Source organism: Melanaphis sacchari, unplaced genomic scaffold (assembly GCF_002803265.2).
Source record: "Melanaphis sacchari strain LSU unplaced genomic scaffold, SCAv2.0 Contig22_pilon_pilon, whole genome shotgun sequence".
Lineage (NCBI taxonomy): Eukaryota > Metazoa > Arthropoda > Insecta > Hemiptera > Aphididae > Melanaphis > Melanaphis sacchari.
In genome coordinates this window covers 2,912,855-2,930,274 of record NW_020271107.1, presented here as the reverse complement: position 1 = coordinate 2,930,274, position 17,420 = coordinate 2,912,855, and the positions used below count along the sequence as shown (strand labels likewise).

The window sequence follows — 17,420 nt, the reverse complement described above, 5'->3', positions numbered from 1 at the left end:
GAAGTAATTATTAAATACTTAATCATTTGGCTGTTTAATCATTATCATAAATTTCCTTATTGTTATTAACAATTATCAACTACCGTTCAGTTATTATATATAATTTATTTCGGTACTTTATTTTTTTTATGGTTTTGTATATATTAGGTAAGTTTTTAATTATATTGGGTGGATATAAATGAAATGTTATGTATTTATTTATAATATCGTTATAAATCACAGGTTCTTTAATTTTTAAGAATTAATAAGTGTTGATAAAAATATGAATCAATAATTTTTAATTATTTTCAATTATTTAATGTTTTAAAGATTAAATTACTGATAATCTCATGACAGTTATAACATATCTAAAATCGCATCAACTCGTATCAATATGTTTATAGATAAAACATGCAATTTGAGACTATATTATAAACTAGTTACTAGTAAAAATAACATAGCAATTCCATTACTTATTTAAATAATCATTTTAACCATTATTATGTTTAATAATTTTTTACCATAGAATTATTTTAACAATATTCTCTATAAAAATTATTACATAATTGTAATATATAAATAACATTAATCAAGTATAAATAATTATAGCCATCACTCGTCAGTCCTAATAAGTAATAATCAAATTGTTTTAATCATTTCATCTATTTATAGGTTACAACTACAGAAATATCTATATAAATTTATTCATACTAAATATCATGAAACTACTGAACTACTATAAATATTTTGAAGTTAATTTTTGTGACGTGTTAATTCGTGCATGTCTAATATGACATATTTCATAGCTCAAACCTTTTTTTTTTCAAATCCTTACTGTTCTTAAATTAAAGATTCAAAAATAGTAATATTCTGTATAAAAATACATCTATTTTACTGTGAAATATTTACATGAATAAACATTTCAAATTAATTAAAAACAAACAACTGCACATAGAAGTACAACTAAATTCGTATAGCAATGTACCTAAACATATAGGTCAACCAATTATCTTTTATACTTTCATTTTATTAATTTAACCCTATCCTTCACTATTGTAATGTTATTTACAACGCACATAAAACGTAGGTATAATGCGTATTATGTGTGCATCAATATCTCGTCAACAATTATTCTTTGACAACAATAATTTCTAGATACTATACTGCACTTAAAAATATAAAAAAGTCTACACCGATTTCATGACATATTAATCGATATCTATAAATATCTTATAACAAAATTAAAAAAATCAATAATCGATCATTATAGATCAATATATTTTTTTTTTTTTATTGTCTACTATACTATTATAATTTATAATACTAAAAATGAGATACCTAATTTGTCATATTTTATTTATTTGATTAATTAAATACAATATTTTAAATCAAATATATATTAATATTTAAATAGACAACAGAATACGTCATGCTTATAAATTTTTAGTGTCTTAAATCCCCCCCTATACGATTTTTTTCCACTTTAATATAATCTGTATTTTCTACTCGTATGTATGTTCTGATGAATTTTTTATATCATCTTTTACGAATAATTGTATTTGGCATGGGTAATTCACCGATTAAAGTTTTTATATGCTAATCGATTAATTTTTTAGAAAAACTAAAACCGCGGTTAATAGTATGTCTTATATCGAGAAAGTATAAATAAAATCTTATGACCCAGTTTTCTTTATCGAAACTATATGATAGCTATAAAAAATAATATCCGTGAATAGATAAAAATCTCTATTACTTATTTTATTTTTTTTTGATTTGTCTCTGGTAGGGGTAGTAGGTAAATGCTATTCGTTTACTTAATTGTCAAATAACATGTAAGTATATATGTGTATGTGCGTGCTCCACTATTCGTCAGAAACATTTAATTTTCGGAGGTATGTGGGTTACAGTTTTTGAGTCAATACAAATTACAGTTTTATGAACAAATGCATATTTGTTTAAGGCAACCCGTCTACTTTTCCAGTTCCTATTTATTTCAACTTCATAATTTATTGATTTCGAGATGGATCATTAATTTGCTGTCCCTACGAAGTGTTTGTACAGATTATTCGAACTCGAATGATATCGTACACACGTATAGTAACGCTACAACCGTATACGAATCGACTCTAAGGCATTTGACACATTACTTTCCAACAAATATAATAATAATAATATCAATGCTTCTAAAAATAATTTTGTTTTTTCCACCCGTTGAAAAACAATATAAAAATATTGTAATCGATTGCTGCTCGAATACACGTTTCAATTATTCATAAAAAAAAAAAAAAAAAAAAGCGCGTATTGTATATTCAAACAGTTCGTGTCCATCACCATGATTTTACTAACGTTCAAAAATCCACAAACGTAAAATAAAAATTAAATTCTATTTGGCTGCTGTCACGGGATCCGCAAACCGCGAACCGAATCGAATGCAATTAACCCTAAGCCTGTTCGTAACATGTTGGACGTGTGCGTCGCATACATTATGCATTAATGAGACACGTATAAATATATAAATAACTGTACTCTGTACCTGAACGCGTAAAATAAACGTATGACAAAAACACACTCGTATATATTATTATTATGTATTGTTCGTAATAGTGTAGTTATTATATATTATATGTATTATATCGTTTTTGTTTTGCGTATTTTTATAGTGAGTCACAAATTCGGGTACGGTCTGATGGACGCGGGTGGTATGGTATCGTTGGCAGAACAGTGGACGACGGTGCCGCCGCAACACATATGCAAGTCTCAAGAGATCGCGGAAGAAAGGTGGGTATACCCACGATATTGTTTTTTTGTATTTTTTTGCCTTGCCGTTCCGTTGTTATATTTGGTTTGGTGTAATATCATGACACCTAACCTATATAATATATATACGTATAATATTATATACATGCGTTATTATCATACGACTATGTAAGTACTATACGCACCACCGCGGCGATAAGAAACATAAACGATAGCAATGGAGGCGTGTGTGTTTATAATAATATTTAATATTTATAAATTATGTATACATACGTATATGCATATATATAGGGTGTATATTAGCTATACATGTGTGTGTGTGTGTGTGAAACGTGCGCTAGCACTTGCTAAAAAACAAAGTATAAATAAAACCTAGAGTACCGTACCGACTTGTTCTTGGAGCGTGCGATAAAAGAGAAAAAGTGTTTATTTCCCCGAGGAACCCCCATGATGTATAATTTAACGTCAGCATCTCATCCGTGACCGAACGGTACACATATTAAGTTTAATATTATTATTATATATAATATGAACTTTGTGAAGATGCTTATGTGCAATATAAATGTATGTTTATATATTGTATATACATAATTATTATATGTCATAATATTCATATGAATCTATAATCGGCCGCCCGTGCGTAAACCTGCTGTAAGAGGATATAGGTATCTAAATTGTTTTACTTTCCATATGAAATTTTAAGACGATTTATAATATCATGGTTGTTGACGTGTGTATGTTTAGTGCCATAATGAACTGGGGGGGCGCCGTAATATCAACAGTCAATATGAAAAGGCGCATTTGAGCTCGACGTCTGCTCGATATAGAACGCAATTTGAAAATATTAAAAATTGCGCACCGCCACTAAGATTGGCACTTTCAAAAATTACCAGGAATGGAAAACTTCTCGAGGGTTACTGTGAAATGATGTAATCGCTCCCGAGAACAGAAAAAATAAAACGCATATTTTTTATGTCATTTTTTTTTTTTTTTTGATATATAATATAAGTACGTAAAATTTAATGACTCCAAGTGCATTTTTAAGTTAAAATAATCATATTTAAAAAATATTTTTTTTATTGTAATAAAGGAACGACATTCATGCCGAAATAAATATTAGTCAGTAAATCAAATAAATATAATTCATCCCAATACGATTATATAATTTAACTATTATTATTACTCAACCGGATGTTTAAGTTGATAGGTAAGAAATTCTATTCAAAGAATGTACGAGTATATAAGGGGCCTTGGGTATGATATATTTAATTTTTATAACAGAATAAAGCTACAACACTGTGAATCCTTGTACTCACTAAATAAATATTATTATTCTTTGGTTTAACCGTTGTGATAAACTTTATTCAAATATTAATATTGACCAGTTATCAATAATTGATTTCAAACTTATTGTCCGCATCTTTTAACTTAATATTTTACCATCGCGTCTAAAAGCTTTACACACACAATACATATACAATTCTTCTTTGATGGCTTGCATATGCATTGTCGCATATTTCAACAAAAGTTTCTTACAAGACCAATCAACTTGTCTAATTGAAATGTGTACGCCATAAATTAACACAATAGTTAATAATTAATACTTAATTATTTTTCATGAAATATTTGATATTCCAAGCGTTATCATGAATTTTTATTAAGTTACATTTCCGGAAATTTTCCAACCCTTTGAACAAATGCGCAATAATCTAATAATTTATGTACAAAGATTTTCTCAACCTCAAGGTTGGTGTTTTAAGAATAAAAATTCTTCAGTAAAATACGTCATTTTTCTTTCATAAATCTACTGATGAATATTTGATTTATTGCAATTAATTGGATAATTAAAATAACATATGTGTATTACATCTATGGATTAAATAAAAAAATTCGTTAAACAATTATTTGAAAAATGTTTTCTCATATCAACGATATAGCTATAGCAGTTATATATACATATTATATGGTGTTACACCCAATATTTATGTTCAATTTTAATGTTTGAGTTAGATTTGCTTAAGGGCTTTTGTTATTCTACCTCGGTTTTTTATACCCTGTCAAACCAAATATTTTAATCGTAATTTATTATTAATTAATAAACTCCAGCGACTTCCAAACCTATATTATTTGAACAGGATTGTGCGCAACACAAAAGATTTAAGAACCACTTGCCTTTATACAATTTAATCATATTTACTCACATTTATTCTCATTCAGTCATCACCCAGAAAAAAATTTAATAAAGTTTTTTAACAGAGTTACTATTTTAAAATCGAGTAATCCTTTAAAAAAAAAAATAAAAAAAAAAAAAAAAAATTGAAAAATGAATCCTATTGATATTATAGACGTTATACCGCGGGTATAGGAATATCCTACGCACTTCGAATTGAATAAAATCGATTCGATTGGTTATAAAGATAATTTTGTATCGTTTGCAGTGGTTATTAAACAAGTTGTTACGTACCATTGTGTTTATGAAACTACCATTAAACACCGAAATCGTATTTAACAAATATGTTATATACATATCATTAAAATATAACTTTGAAAAGTTGACAAGATTGTAGTATATCTATATAAATACAAAGCAATATTACCGTTTGTATGTGTGAACGTTCCACTATCATGAACTCACAAATAAATAAGCCATAAACCCAAGGATGAGCTCCTCGAATACAATTTTTAGATTTTTAATTTCATAAAGGGACTCACACAGGAGTTTGTGGTATTTCGTTTGTGCAAGGTCGCCATTTCAATATATATACAATAGTTATTATACGATATGATTGGAGATAATTTTAGTCCCTCATTATATTATTTGGTCAAAACCACCCAAATGACTGTGCAGCTAAAAATGTGCAGTACAGTTTACGTTTAACATAATATATAGTTTAAAAAGGAGTTAATTCGCGAGCATCGCCGTGCGGGATCAGACTGTTACGCTGTACATAATGCATGATATTCGAATACTCGAGATGCAAATGCATATTTTATCGATTTTCGATGCGGCGCTAAATATTTGATAATACCCTCCCCACCGCCAACTCCGCGATGGCCGTATATCGTATCTTCCGTGTACGCGCAACCGATAACTCATTTGTACTTGAATATGTATTATATTATTATGTTTTATAACGTTGGCAGGCAAATCGACCCGACCCCGGGTAGCACGATGACCGTAACCATGGAGGTTGGCGGATGCGTGGGCAGCCTGAACGAGGTGCGATTCGCGGAGCACGTGCAGTGCAAGATATCGTTGCGGTTCTTTCCGCGCGGCAACCTGCGCATCGACCTCACCTCGCCGCTGGGCACCACGTCCACGCTGCTGTTCGAACGGCCCCGGGACGTGGTCAGCTCCAACTTCGACGACTGGCCGTTCCTGTCCGTGCACTTCTGGGGCGAAAAGGTGGACGGCACGTGGACGATGACCGTGCACAACGGCGGCAACCGTCACGTCAACCAGCCCGGCATACTGAAGAAGTGGCAGCTGATATTCTACGGCACGGCCACCAACCCGATACGGCTGCGGTCGCCGCACTCTCAACCGTCGCCGCCGTTCGCCATATCGCAGCAACAGCAACTGCTGCTCCAGCCGCCGCCGCCGCCGCCCAAGGCGTCCACCTCCGGTTTCCCGTTCACTCAGCTCGGCGGTAACGGGCAAGCGTCCGGCACCCCGTCCATATACCACACGAGCATCGCCGAAATACTGTCGCAGGCCGGTTTCCGGAACCTGCCCGACGTGTTCGCCGCCGCCGGCAGTGACATCGAGGTAAGACGTCTCCACGATATTCCGCAGGGCGTTCGTCGTGAATCGTAGGGGGGGGGGTATTTTGTAATTCCCGCACCAGTTGTGATTTGCACCCGCCGCCGTCGCGAATAGTCGGCGGAATAGCGTGTATGTGATTTGCACTAATTCGACGACTAGATGGACTTATAAATCACGAAATATTTTTTCGTCGTTTTAAAGTTTGACGTCCGACCTCTCGTGATTGAGCAACTGTTATATTACGTTTATTAATTTTTGGCGAAAATAATAATACAATACCTGCGGGTGCAAAATACACGTCGTGTTATTTTTTTTTTCTGCTGAAAGCTATTGCCGCGGTCTTTGGAAATTATCGTAAGCCATTGTCAAAATAGGGACTATATGATGAAACCAGCATACGATTGCACCCCAACTTTAAAATTCTAGGTGAACCTTATATACCTATCGTTTTTACCTCGTTTGTATCTGATTGCACCGCGGACCCCGGTGTATGTTACAAATACATTTGTATGACAGGTTATTTACTTCTCGATAATTTGGATTATATTCTATGGGTACATAATATGCCGCACATGTATTTACTCGATTGATTAACGTGCCAGACTATCGAGGTTCGACTATACCTGTATAAGTATGTTATTATTAATTATTTATAAGTTTATATCGAGGGTGCTCTATTAAAACGTGTCATATGATAGTTTTTGTTTCAAAATTATTTTTCACTATTCCTTATCGTTTAAAATATTTTGTTTGAAACTTTTTGTTCACATTTTGAAAGGTTACTTAAAAATGTATATAACGTAAGCGCAAATATATTTAACTGTAGATATCAAAAAATGAAAGAACGCAAAAAACCATTTAATAATAATAATATTTTTTTAAATAAAAGAACGAATGAGTATTAATATACCTAAATGTATAAATTAAAAAACAAAGTAAAAGAAAATAAAAACGAGATATTCATTGCGTTTCTATTTATTTTAAGACATTTCCCATAAAGCAATTTAAAAATTTACTAAAATAATCAATATTCTCTATACAAAGTTACCTGCAGATGTTAAAATATTGATTAGAAAATTTCACTTATGATTTGTAGTTGAATTTTTTATGTAAAATACATTAACAAATCATTAGATTTATTTTAAAATTTATATTTTTCAGTGATGTAGGATAATAAATCAATCATATTATTTAGTAGTTCGTTTAAAAATTTCAATTTAATTTGCGTGAATCGCAGTTCTAGCTACTGTCTATTGAAAAAAATAGAATATAACATTGTAATCGGAGTTATTAAAATCAAAATTCAAATTAAAAAATATATGTGTAAAAATTAATGTTTAAAACTATCAGTGGATGTAACGCCTATTATTGCTTGATTAATACGTGGAAATATTTTTTTTTCATAAATTTATTGATGTTCATTAAAATACTAGAATCGAGTGTATCGCAAACAAAATGATACAGTAACATCGAACATATTTCCATATTACAGTCACGTTACAACAACAAAAAAAATCATTAACTTGTCGTCGGCTAATGAACAAACTTAATTTGTTATATTTCTTTTACTATTTGTTTATGTCGATAACACTTACAATAATTTTACGTTACTGTATAAATTATACTGAAAATTCGTCATACACCACGTTTCACATATTTACACCTATAATAAATTCTAAATTTTAAATAATGGCTGTTTTAGCGTATGAAACTGTTTATTCCTTAGCAGAACCTGCAAATAATATAGATTACTTTGTACGTCCAACTCCGACACAAGATTCTCGGGAAATGATAGACAACAATAGTTGATATTGTGGTGAAAACAAGTTTCACCACTATACAATTCAATATAGGTAATACGCACTTGGTAATTCGTGGTCTTTTGTAATTACCTTTAGTAAAATATCTGCGTTAACGGCTTATCAAATTCAAGGTAAAATACCCAAAATGTACACCACCTGTCAACCGAGCTTTAAAACAATACGATTTTTGGTCTTAAATACTCCAAAAACAAAATTTAACTTATAAGCAGAATTGAAAGTTAAAATTTTATATTTTTTTGTCTTATGCGATTTATTAAAAAAGATACATTTTAATAAAAAAAAAAAACATTCGAGACATAAATATACAGGCCTATATTGACTTTACAGACGATTGCGCTGTTCTCGTGACGAATTTATTCGTTAGCCCAATCAATAATTTATAAGACCATAAAGGGGGTTCTGCTAAAAGAAGAAATTATTCTCTTTCCGTACCTATAGTCATTTTAATTTTCTCAAAAACGGCGTGTTCTGCAGTTCTACATGGTTGAATATAAAACATTGAAATAATACAAATTTTACCTATTTATACTCAAAGATCGGTCCCGCAATTAACTAATTGAGTTGTTATTATGTAAAATTTACAAACAAACATTATATTATTGTTTACATTTCACGTTATATTTAAATAATTAACAATAGAACACCCTTGATACGTCTTCGCGACATACGAGCGCTTTTAAATAATAATAATAATAATATAGCATGACGCGTATGATGTACATATCGTATATTTATAAATAAATGTGATAATTGTTCAACTCTGTTTCCTCGTTTCAACATTCTTTAAAAAAAAAAATATTTTAAAAGTGTCGAAGTCAAATGAGCAAATCGCGCTATCGACGGTCACACCTGACGAAGATTCTTCTTTCCAGATCATTCGTTATTCCGGTGTTTCCCTCTCCCCCTTCCCTGCACATACACACAACCTCTTTTACTATGTAAAACGTTAAAGTAATTTCAAAGTTTCGAATTATCTCATTCGTTTCCGACAGTTTCTCTGCCATCATTCCCACCCACATTTTTATTACGAAAACACTGACGTAACGTACTTCTCCTTAAGCTTAGAAATCGATATATTTTATATTAACGACCCCCCTACGTCGACCACAAGCTGATCCGGAGAATCCTCGTGCGGATTAAATGACATTTGATTCCTCAAAGACCTTTTTTTTTTTTTGCAATTACAATTGCAATTGATTTCTCTGTGTGAACAAGAAATAACAGAAACATTCGTCAACTTCTATTACCTACTTAATGAAAACCCTATTGTTTTACTTTTTTTTATTAATATATTTTCGGTGAAATTTCTCCGAAATTGTATACATATACTATATGTATGTCAACCGTATGATATACATATATAACAACTAATTTATATGTATATATATATATGTACAGACGTCAGTCACGTCGCTCACCAGTACGCGCTCGAACTCACAGACCACCCCCGCCGAAAGACCGATCGACGGACAGACGATTTTGCACGATTGCGACCCCGAGTGCGACGCTTTTGGCTGTTACGGCAAAGGTCCTACGCAGTGCGTCGGCTGTCGAAACTTCAAGCTCGACAAGTAAGACTATAAATAGTACCTGTATGTTGTATAATGTATTGCCATGTACAGTTATATTATTTTAATGCATGTATATAATAATATTATTATTGTTGTTCAAATGTCATGTAAACCGACTGGCGAATGGGCATTTTCTGTTTTATTACAAACGTGAAATATCGTATTTTCATATTTTATGAGAATTATCGTATCACGACACGACAATGCGACGTAACGTTTATGACAACAATATAATTATACTTTTACACGATGTTTGGTATTCGTATGTGCTAATTCGGTATAGCAGTGTGACGGCCGTCGAAAATCAACAATAATCGTCGATCTCGCCGCGTGCCGGTCCGACACCGAAGGAGCGATCGTATTTTATCTGCTGAGTGTACGGATAAAATATTGAGATGATTTCAACGGCGTATAAACGTCATGAACTCGGTCGTCCTAAACCAATCTGTCGTGTAACACCGATGGCGTAATGTGATAATCAAGTTATATACCTGTCCGCATTGTATATATAGAGACGCCGACTGCGTTCTTGTATAACACGCGGAGAGAAATTTTGTTCCTCAACACTTAGAAATAATTATTTATGATCATTCTGCGAGTCATTTGGTCTCGGCGAGCGAATAAACAATATGTTGTATAAAAGCGAATATTCAAATCGCGATAGAAACGTACCGAATAAATTATTCTCATAATGAATCCATTGAAATCGCACTGTAGTATCACGCGGTTGACCTTTACGTATACGCGTGCACAATTCATTTTAATTATTTAATACTCTAAGTCATTCATCGCGAGTATATAACATATTATTAAACCGATCGCGAATCAAAGCATTAACCCGACTGTCTCTGTAAGTTACCTACCTGCCTATAGTTTTTATTAAAATGTAAACTTTACTTTTTAATACACATTTATGTGTATCTATGTTTTCAGTTCAATATTAAGGAAAAAAATGTTCGTAATATTCAGTCATCTTTTAGGGTTTATATTTTATGCATTCTCTTACAAACAAACAAAGTAAACACATTTTTATACCATAAATATATATCTATATACGACAACGCAAAAAACCCTACTGGAATGAAGGTAAACTCGTAAACACAATAAAACAGACACGCTGGTTGTACGCTTGCTTATTGTACGTATTATTATAGTGTTACACTGTTACGGCAATATATTTTTGCCATGCAACCCCCATGAAATAATAATAATAATAATAAACAAAATTCGATCATTGGCATTAAACAAAGTTATATGTGCGCACCTAACGGCTACAATAAAGTATATATATGTTCAACGGTACAACGCACGCATACACGATTTAAACTATATTTCGAGTGGAAAATAGAAGTACATATTACACTATTTCTATAAGTTGGCCGTGGTCTAGTAAATATTTTAAGCATTTGCATTTCGAAAAAACAAACACCACTATAGAATTAGAGAACTTGGAAAATGTTGTGAGCGCCTATATATATATATATATATATATATATAGATAGATAGATATGTATAGTTATTATAGAAATATAAATATATAATGTGTAAATAAATGGATAAAATGAAAAGTTGTGAGAGTATTTTAAAATAAAAAATATGTTATCCGAAAAATTTTAAAACTAAAATATAAATAAACTTTTAGGGAGCTGTCAATCCCAAATTTAAAAAAAAACGGAACATAAAAAACTTGCAAAGTAAAAAAAAAAATCGAAAAAGGGGAAAAAAAATAATAACAAATAAATAACTAAGTAGAAAGTTTTAAATTTCATGCATTACCTTCACATTAAATGTTCTACATGGTCACCTCCGAAAGCTATGCAAAGTTATATTAATGAACATAACCGTGTTTGGAACACTATATTATTACTGTGTTTCGCGCGCGCGGCGTATATTTGTGTTTTGCGACTTTCGTAATGCGATTTCTCAGTTGTTCAACCGTTGTTATCTCTACGGCAGAACTTTTCATTCGCAACTCGTCGTCTCCTAATTTATCCTGTTGGCTGCGCGTCTGCAATAGGTATAATACTGTACGCATTGTTGGAATTTAAACATTGTACAGACAAAATACGTGTCTGCGAAAAGGTTTATTCGTCTCCGAGCGAATTTGCGTTTCGATAACACATATATGATTGAAATCTCAATATGATTGTACGCGCGACATTTTCCGTTAAAAAAAAAAAATAAAAACCATTCTTTTTGGTAAATAGGATGCACTAATACTTTCCTCACAACGCATGTCGTTTATTTATTATTTTTCCAAAAACTATTTTATTTCCCACGCTGTGCTATTTTTCTCTGTTGTTATTAATCATTTTATATGTTTTGCTCGTGAAATTCAATACATTTGTGGGCGTTTGCATAAGGTTGGGTGTAATACTCATATTCTTGAAATGTTAACTTTAAGGCAACGTCACTACCATAATAAACGAAGTATAAATTTTTCATCGCTTTCTGCTGTTCATATATTTATTGAACGGTGTCCCTCTCTTGTCTGAAGATTTCTCTTGGCGTCAAATTTACTTTTAATGAGCTCTGCTGTATGTACACCATATATATTATATTAAAATAATAACAATTGGTATGGTTTTCGTTATACTTAGAGCTCAATACATTTATTTGCCAATTATCTTTTTAAAACTTCCAGAGAAAGAAACAAATGATCGTTATAATATTATTATATACAATATATTAATATCGAACTAATGGTATCCTGAGATCAAGAACTTTTTCATTGTATTTTATCAACAGAACACATTTGAAAATGTTAATATCATAACTTATAATTGAATTGACATTTAAACTACACAATTGATAAACTGCACGTAAATACGTAAATATATGACAACCTTGTTTATTCACAAAATCAAAATTTATTTTTTCAATAGTATAATAATTATTATATATATGAGTACTGCTATTTTTCATTATACATGCATGAGCATTACATTGATACCAATGTGCCGATCCCGTGGTGTGTACATGTATTTCATAATGTAATTTTTATTTATTTTTTATTTTAATATTATTCATTGAATTTCCGAATATAATGAATGTCAATAAAACTAATGCAAAACAAAATAATATAAATAGTTATCAAACAACTCTTAAACTAATAATAATATTGGTCTGTGAAATTATTATTACAAATATAATATAATGAAGTACACTTGCTTCTTATAACGTGATTGAACTTAAAAACCTCCAAGGATTTAAAATTTTAATATTTAAATATTCAGATTTTCTCACGAATAAAACATTGATTTTCCTATGAGAAAATTTTACTGGTTAATTTGCATTAATATAATCACTTCAAGTAAGAAACATTCTCATTTAATTGATTATTTAATATTTTAGTGCCACATTTTGCATAGTTGATAGTTGTTTTAAATTTAATCGGTTATATACTTGAGATGATAATTAATCAACTCGAATTTTCATTTTCCTTTATTCGTTATTTATTTACTATATATTTATAAATATAATTGTATAAACAATTAAATACAATGCTGTTCAAATTATATTAAAAAAATGTATTATCTTATATTTTATATTACCCTTTCAAGTTTAACGCAAAAACTACATGATAATAAAGTATTAAAAATATAAATATAAATATTTACGTACCATGAATCATTTTAAAACATAAAAATTTTGAAAAAATTAAAACGTATTGACAATACGGCAATTTCCAAATTGATACTTTATAACTTATTAGTTACATAATTTATTTACAAGTTAAAACTTGCTCAAAATACATTTTAACACATTGCATTCTTCTATCTGTAACTATGCCCATTTTGTTTTATGTTTTCCTGAAAATAAAAACCAAGATAAATCCTTGAATTTACAAAACAAATTGAGTATTTATTATCAACCTCATGACGTATGTTCCTTCCCGAAACGGTCAGCCGTATCTGCTTTTAGGTTCTAAATGAAGCATGGGAGCTATTTACAATGAATATTATATTTTTTTCTCGTTCTTCTACTCGGGAAAACATTATTGGGAAAAATTAAAATTATCCAAAAGTTTTTTCTGGTTGGATATTGAACATGATATATTAAACACGCGTGAGCTAAAAGAGTAATGATTAGATTTTCCTAGCAATTTAAAAAATAACGCATTTCAATAAACGGTGAAATTTATTGCTCATCTGACATCTGTTTTTAAGAAAATCTCTACCATTTTATGGTTCCTTACCACTAAGAATCGTTTTACAGATATGATCATTTATCATTTTTTCAAGTATATAAATACACCCATGCCAGATGCCCATCCAAACGTGTATCTCTCTATATACGTACCTCACTTAATCAAAAACAGAAACGGGAGTTTTTTTAGCGGAAAAAACTATATCTTTTTAAAAATAATTTCTTTTTTTTTCAATTTTTACGGGTATACCCAAACTCCGTATAGTTATCAATATGTTTACGAATACATTATACTTTCGTTCGTTTTCAGCACTTGCGTCAGTCGTTGTCCGCCCCGCAGTTTCCCAAACAAGGGCGGCGTATGCTGGCCGTGCCACGAGTCGTGCGAGACCTGTGCTGGAGCCGGACAAGATAGCTGTTTGACATGCGCTCCCGCTCACCTGAGGGTTACCGATTTGGCGGTTTGCTTGCAACAATGTCCGGACGGATACTTTGAAAGTAATTATCTTTGACGTATCCCGACGTCATCTGTACGGCCAACAGTATAATAGGTATACCTACTCGAACGGTTAGCTAACCCGTCGCGTCTTTTGTGCACTTGTATAGATACGGAAGAAGGCACTTGCGTCGCTTGCGGTCCAAACTGTGGGAGTTGCGAAGGTCGTCCGGACCATTGTACCAGTTGTGAACATCATCTGGTACTCCACGATAATCAGTGTTACGCAAACTGTCCTGTCAACACGTACGAAACCAACGATTACCGGTAAGACAACATTACAGATATATATACCTACAACAGATCTATGTGAATTGTGTCTCCTCACTTTTGATATTTTTCAAAACTGGCATATATTTTATATAAATTATGCAAATTGTCGCCTATAGATATTTTTTTATTCATACAAAAGTTACATCTACGGATACTTTTACGAATCAATATTTTCCTTGCCATTTACAAACTTATAGGATTGGCAATATATTTTTATTGTAATGTCATTATGGTTAAAAGCATTGGGTTTGTAGTTTATTCTTAAAAAATGTAACACTTGCTGCTGTAGTAATATTAGATTAGTGGACAACATATTATCGTATATCGTAGATTTTTACTTATCTTTAAAATGTTTTTTCGACTGGAAATAATCAGAATGTCCCAAGAAGCAATTTACGTGTTTCAAAAATATCATGGCCACGATTCACGTACATGGTATTATATGACTGTGACCTTTATTGGAGACGCATACTCCTCAGCTCAGTTTTGTAAAAGTGTTTTAATACTTTTATTATAAAGTATTTAAATTATATTTTATATACCATTATTATTATGGTATTGTCGAAATTACAAAGATAATTACCATATAATTCTACGAGTACCTAGTATGTGTAAGTATGTAGTGTGTGCGAATGGCAAATGACTAATTTTAACTGCAAAAATTATACATTTTTTTAATAATTTATGTGATATAAATATAAATACATTTTTTCTTTTGTTATTTAAATTATTTAGTAATCTTGATATACGATTACCAAAACATGGGTACTTGTATTATGCATTTAAATACTTCAAAATAAATTATACTTGAGTTGTATTTTAAAATATTTTGTACAAAAATATATGAAAATAAAATAAATTATAATAAGTTTATACAAATATTTTTGTACAACACTGCTTCCCAATTTCGTTTTATTTTTTCAGATTAATAATCAAACCGTTAAATTTTCATACAATAATATAATTACTAGCTGAATTATCCGTCGCTGCCGGGTTACAGTAAAAAAATAAGATTTTTGAATAATTATATATAGTTATAATAATACGACAATATGTTTAGGAAAAACATAAAATGAAAATTAGTTTAAGTTCTTAAGTTTTAATAAACTTTATAAATATACGCATGATATATTCATACGGAAAAAATTGCAAACATTTCACACAATACAAACAAATTGACAGCAAAATGAAAATTTTAATGTATTTGTATATTATTATTATATAATTTCTTTAAAAACTATATTCATTGTATCTTTTTTATTTTTCGTTATTATTTTTATTTTTAACTTTTCAAAAGATCTAACCTGGAAATAGCTATATAAATTTGGCCATATCTAAATACAGGTTGGGGCAAATACAACCCTACTTTATCCAAATGTTGTCTCTTTACATTGTTTATTATGATAGCAAAAACAATACTTATTGAAAATTGACGCCTAGTAAGTGTAAAGAGAATATTTGAATAACCCATATTTATTATGGGTTTTGCCGATGACGATAGCGCAGCAGTAGTATAGTTATCCTTGTTGAGGAGGGTCATGATTACATACGTCACCCCAGCCACCATATTTTTTTTAAAGAAATTATGTTATTCTATCATTTAGTACGTCATAAGTATGAATTTATACACAGTGGCACTGAATTTGTACGACTAAAGGGGATAAGATATATCAAAAACTCTTCAGGTAGGTTGGCATGGCGTCACACCAGCCCTCAACTTAAGAATATGAAATATTTTTTTACCTATCTTATGAACTCTATTTGTATATTAACATTTGTTTGCTAATAGTTTTGCGAGAATCACTAAATATCTTTTGAAGAAAGGGAACGAGTAACAAAAAACCAAACTAAAAAGTCACTAAAGAAGCTAAAAGTATTATTATACGATCAGATACATATGATATAATAATATATATATATAATGATAAAAACACCCTATGACATAATTTTTGTCTATGGCTAATATATATTATATATTATAATCTGTGGCAAATATAGTTTTGTATCCATAGGAAATATATACACTATTTGGTATACATATAAACTGTATGAAAAATAAATAAATTCATTAACATATATATTTACACCTATACAAGCACTCGTTATGCACTCCATAACATATACACTTTTAAACATAAATATACATATATACCCATAGGTAGTTTACACAATCATTAAGATATAGATAAGCATCTATGGCTAATATTTAAACTCTTTGGGATTCACTATTTAGAATATATATATATTATATATATATATATAAGCTTTTTAGATATTATATAAACTGATTGAGAATTTGAAAAATCTTTAAACTCTTTGGAAAATTTAAAAATTGATTGAAAATTATATAATCTCTTGGTAAAATATAAAAAATGATAAGAAATTTTATAATCTCTTTGGAAAATATTTTAAAAAAAAATGATAAGAAAATTTATAATCTCTTTGGAAAATTTAAAATTTTATTGAAATTTTATAATCATTTTGGAAAATATAAAAAAATGATAAGAAATTTTATAATCTCTTTGGAAAATTTAAAAATTGATTGGAAATTGTATAATATCTTTGGAAAATATAAAAATTGATTGGGAATTTTATAATCTCTTTGG

At 30.3% G+C, this 17,420-nt stretch overlaps 1 protein-coding gene across 2 annotated transcripts in view; it reads left to right on the top strand.

Moving 5' to 3' along the window:
• Positions 1 to 17,420, top strand: part of LOC112594348 (furin-like protease 2) — a 132,826-nt gene that overhangs the window by 109,188 nt on the left and 6,218 nt on the right. For both annotated transcript variants that reach the window (XM_025339088.1, XM_025339087.1), the window contains exons 11-15: positions 2,640 to 2,757; positions 5,881 to 6,505; positions 9,724 to 9,896; positions 14,356 to 14,543; positions 14,652 to 14,808. In XM_025339088.1, coding sequence (XP_025194873.1) covers positions 2,640 to 2,757; positions 5,881 to 6,505; positions 9,724 to 9,896; positions 14,356 to 14,543; positions 14,652 to 14,808 — 1,261 coding nt within the window. The remainder of the gene's footprint in view (positions 1 to 2,639; positions 2,758 to 5,880; positions 6,506 to 9,723; positions 9,897 to 14,355; positions 14,544 to 14,651; positions 14,809 to 17,420) is intronic.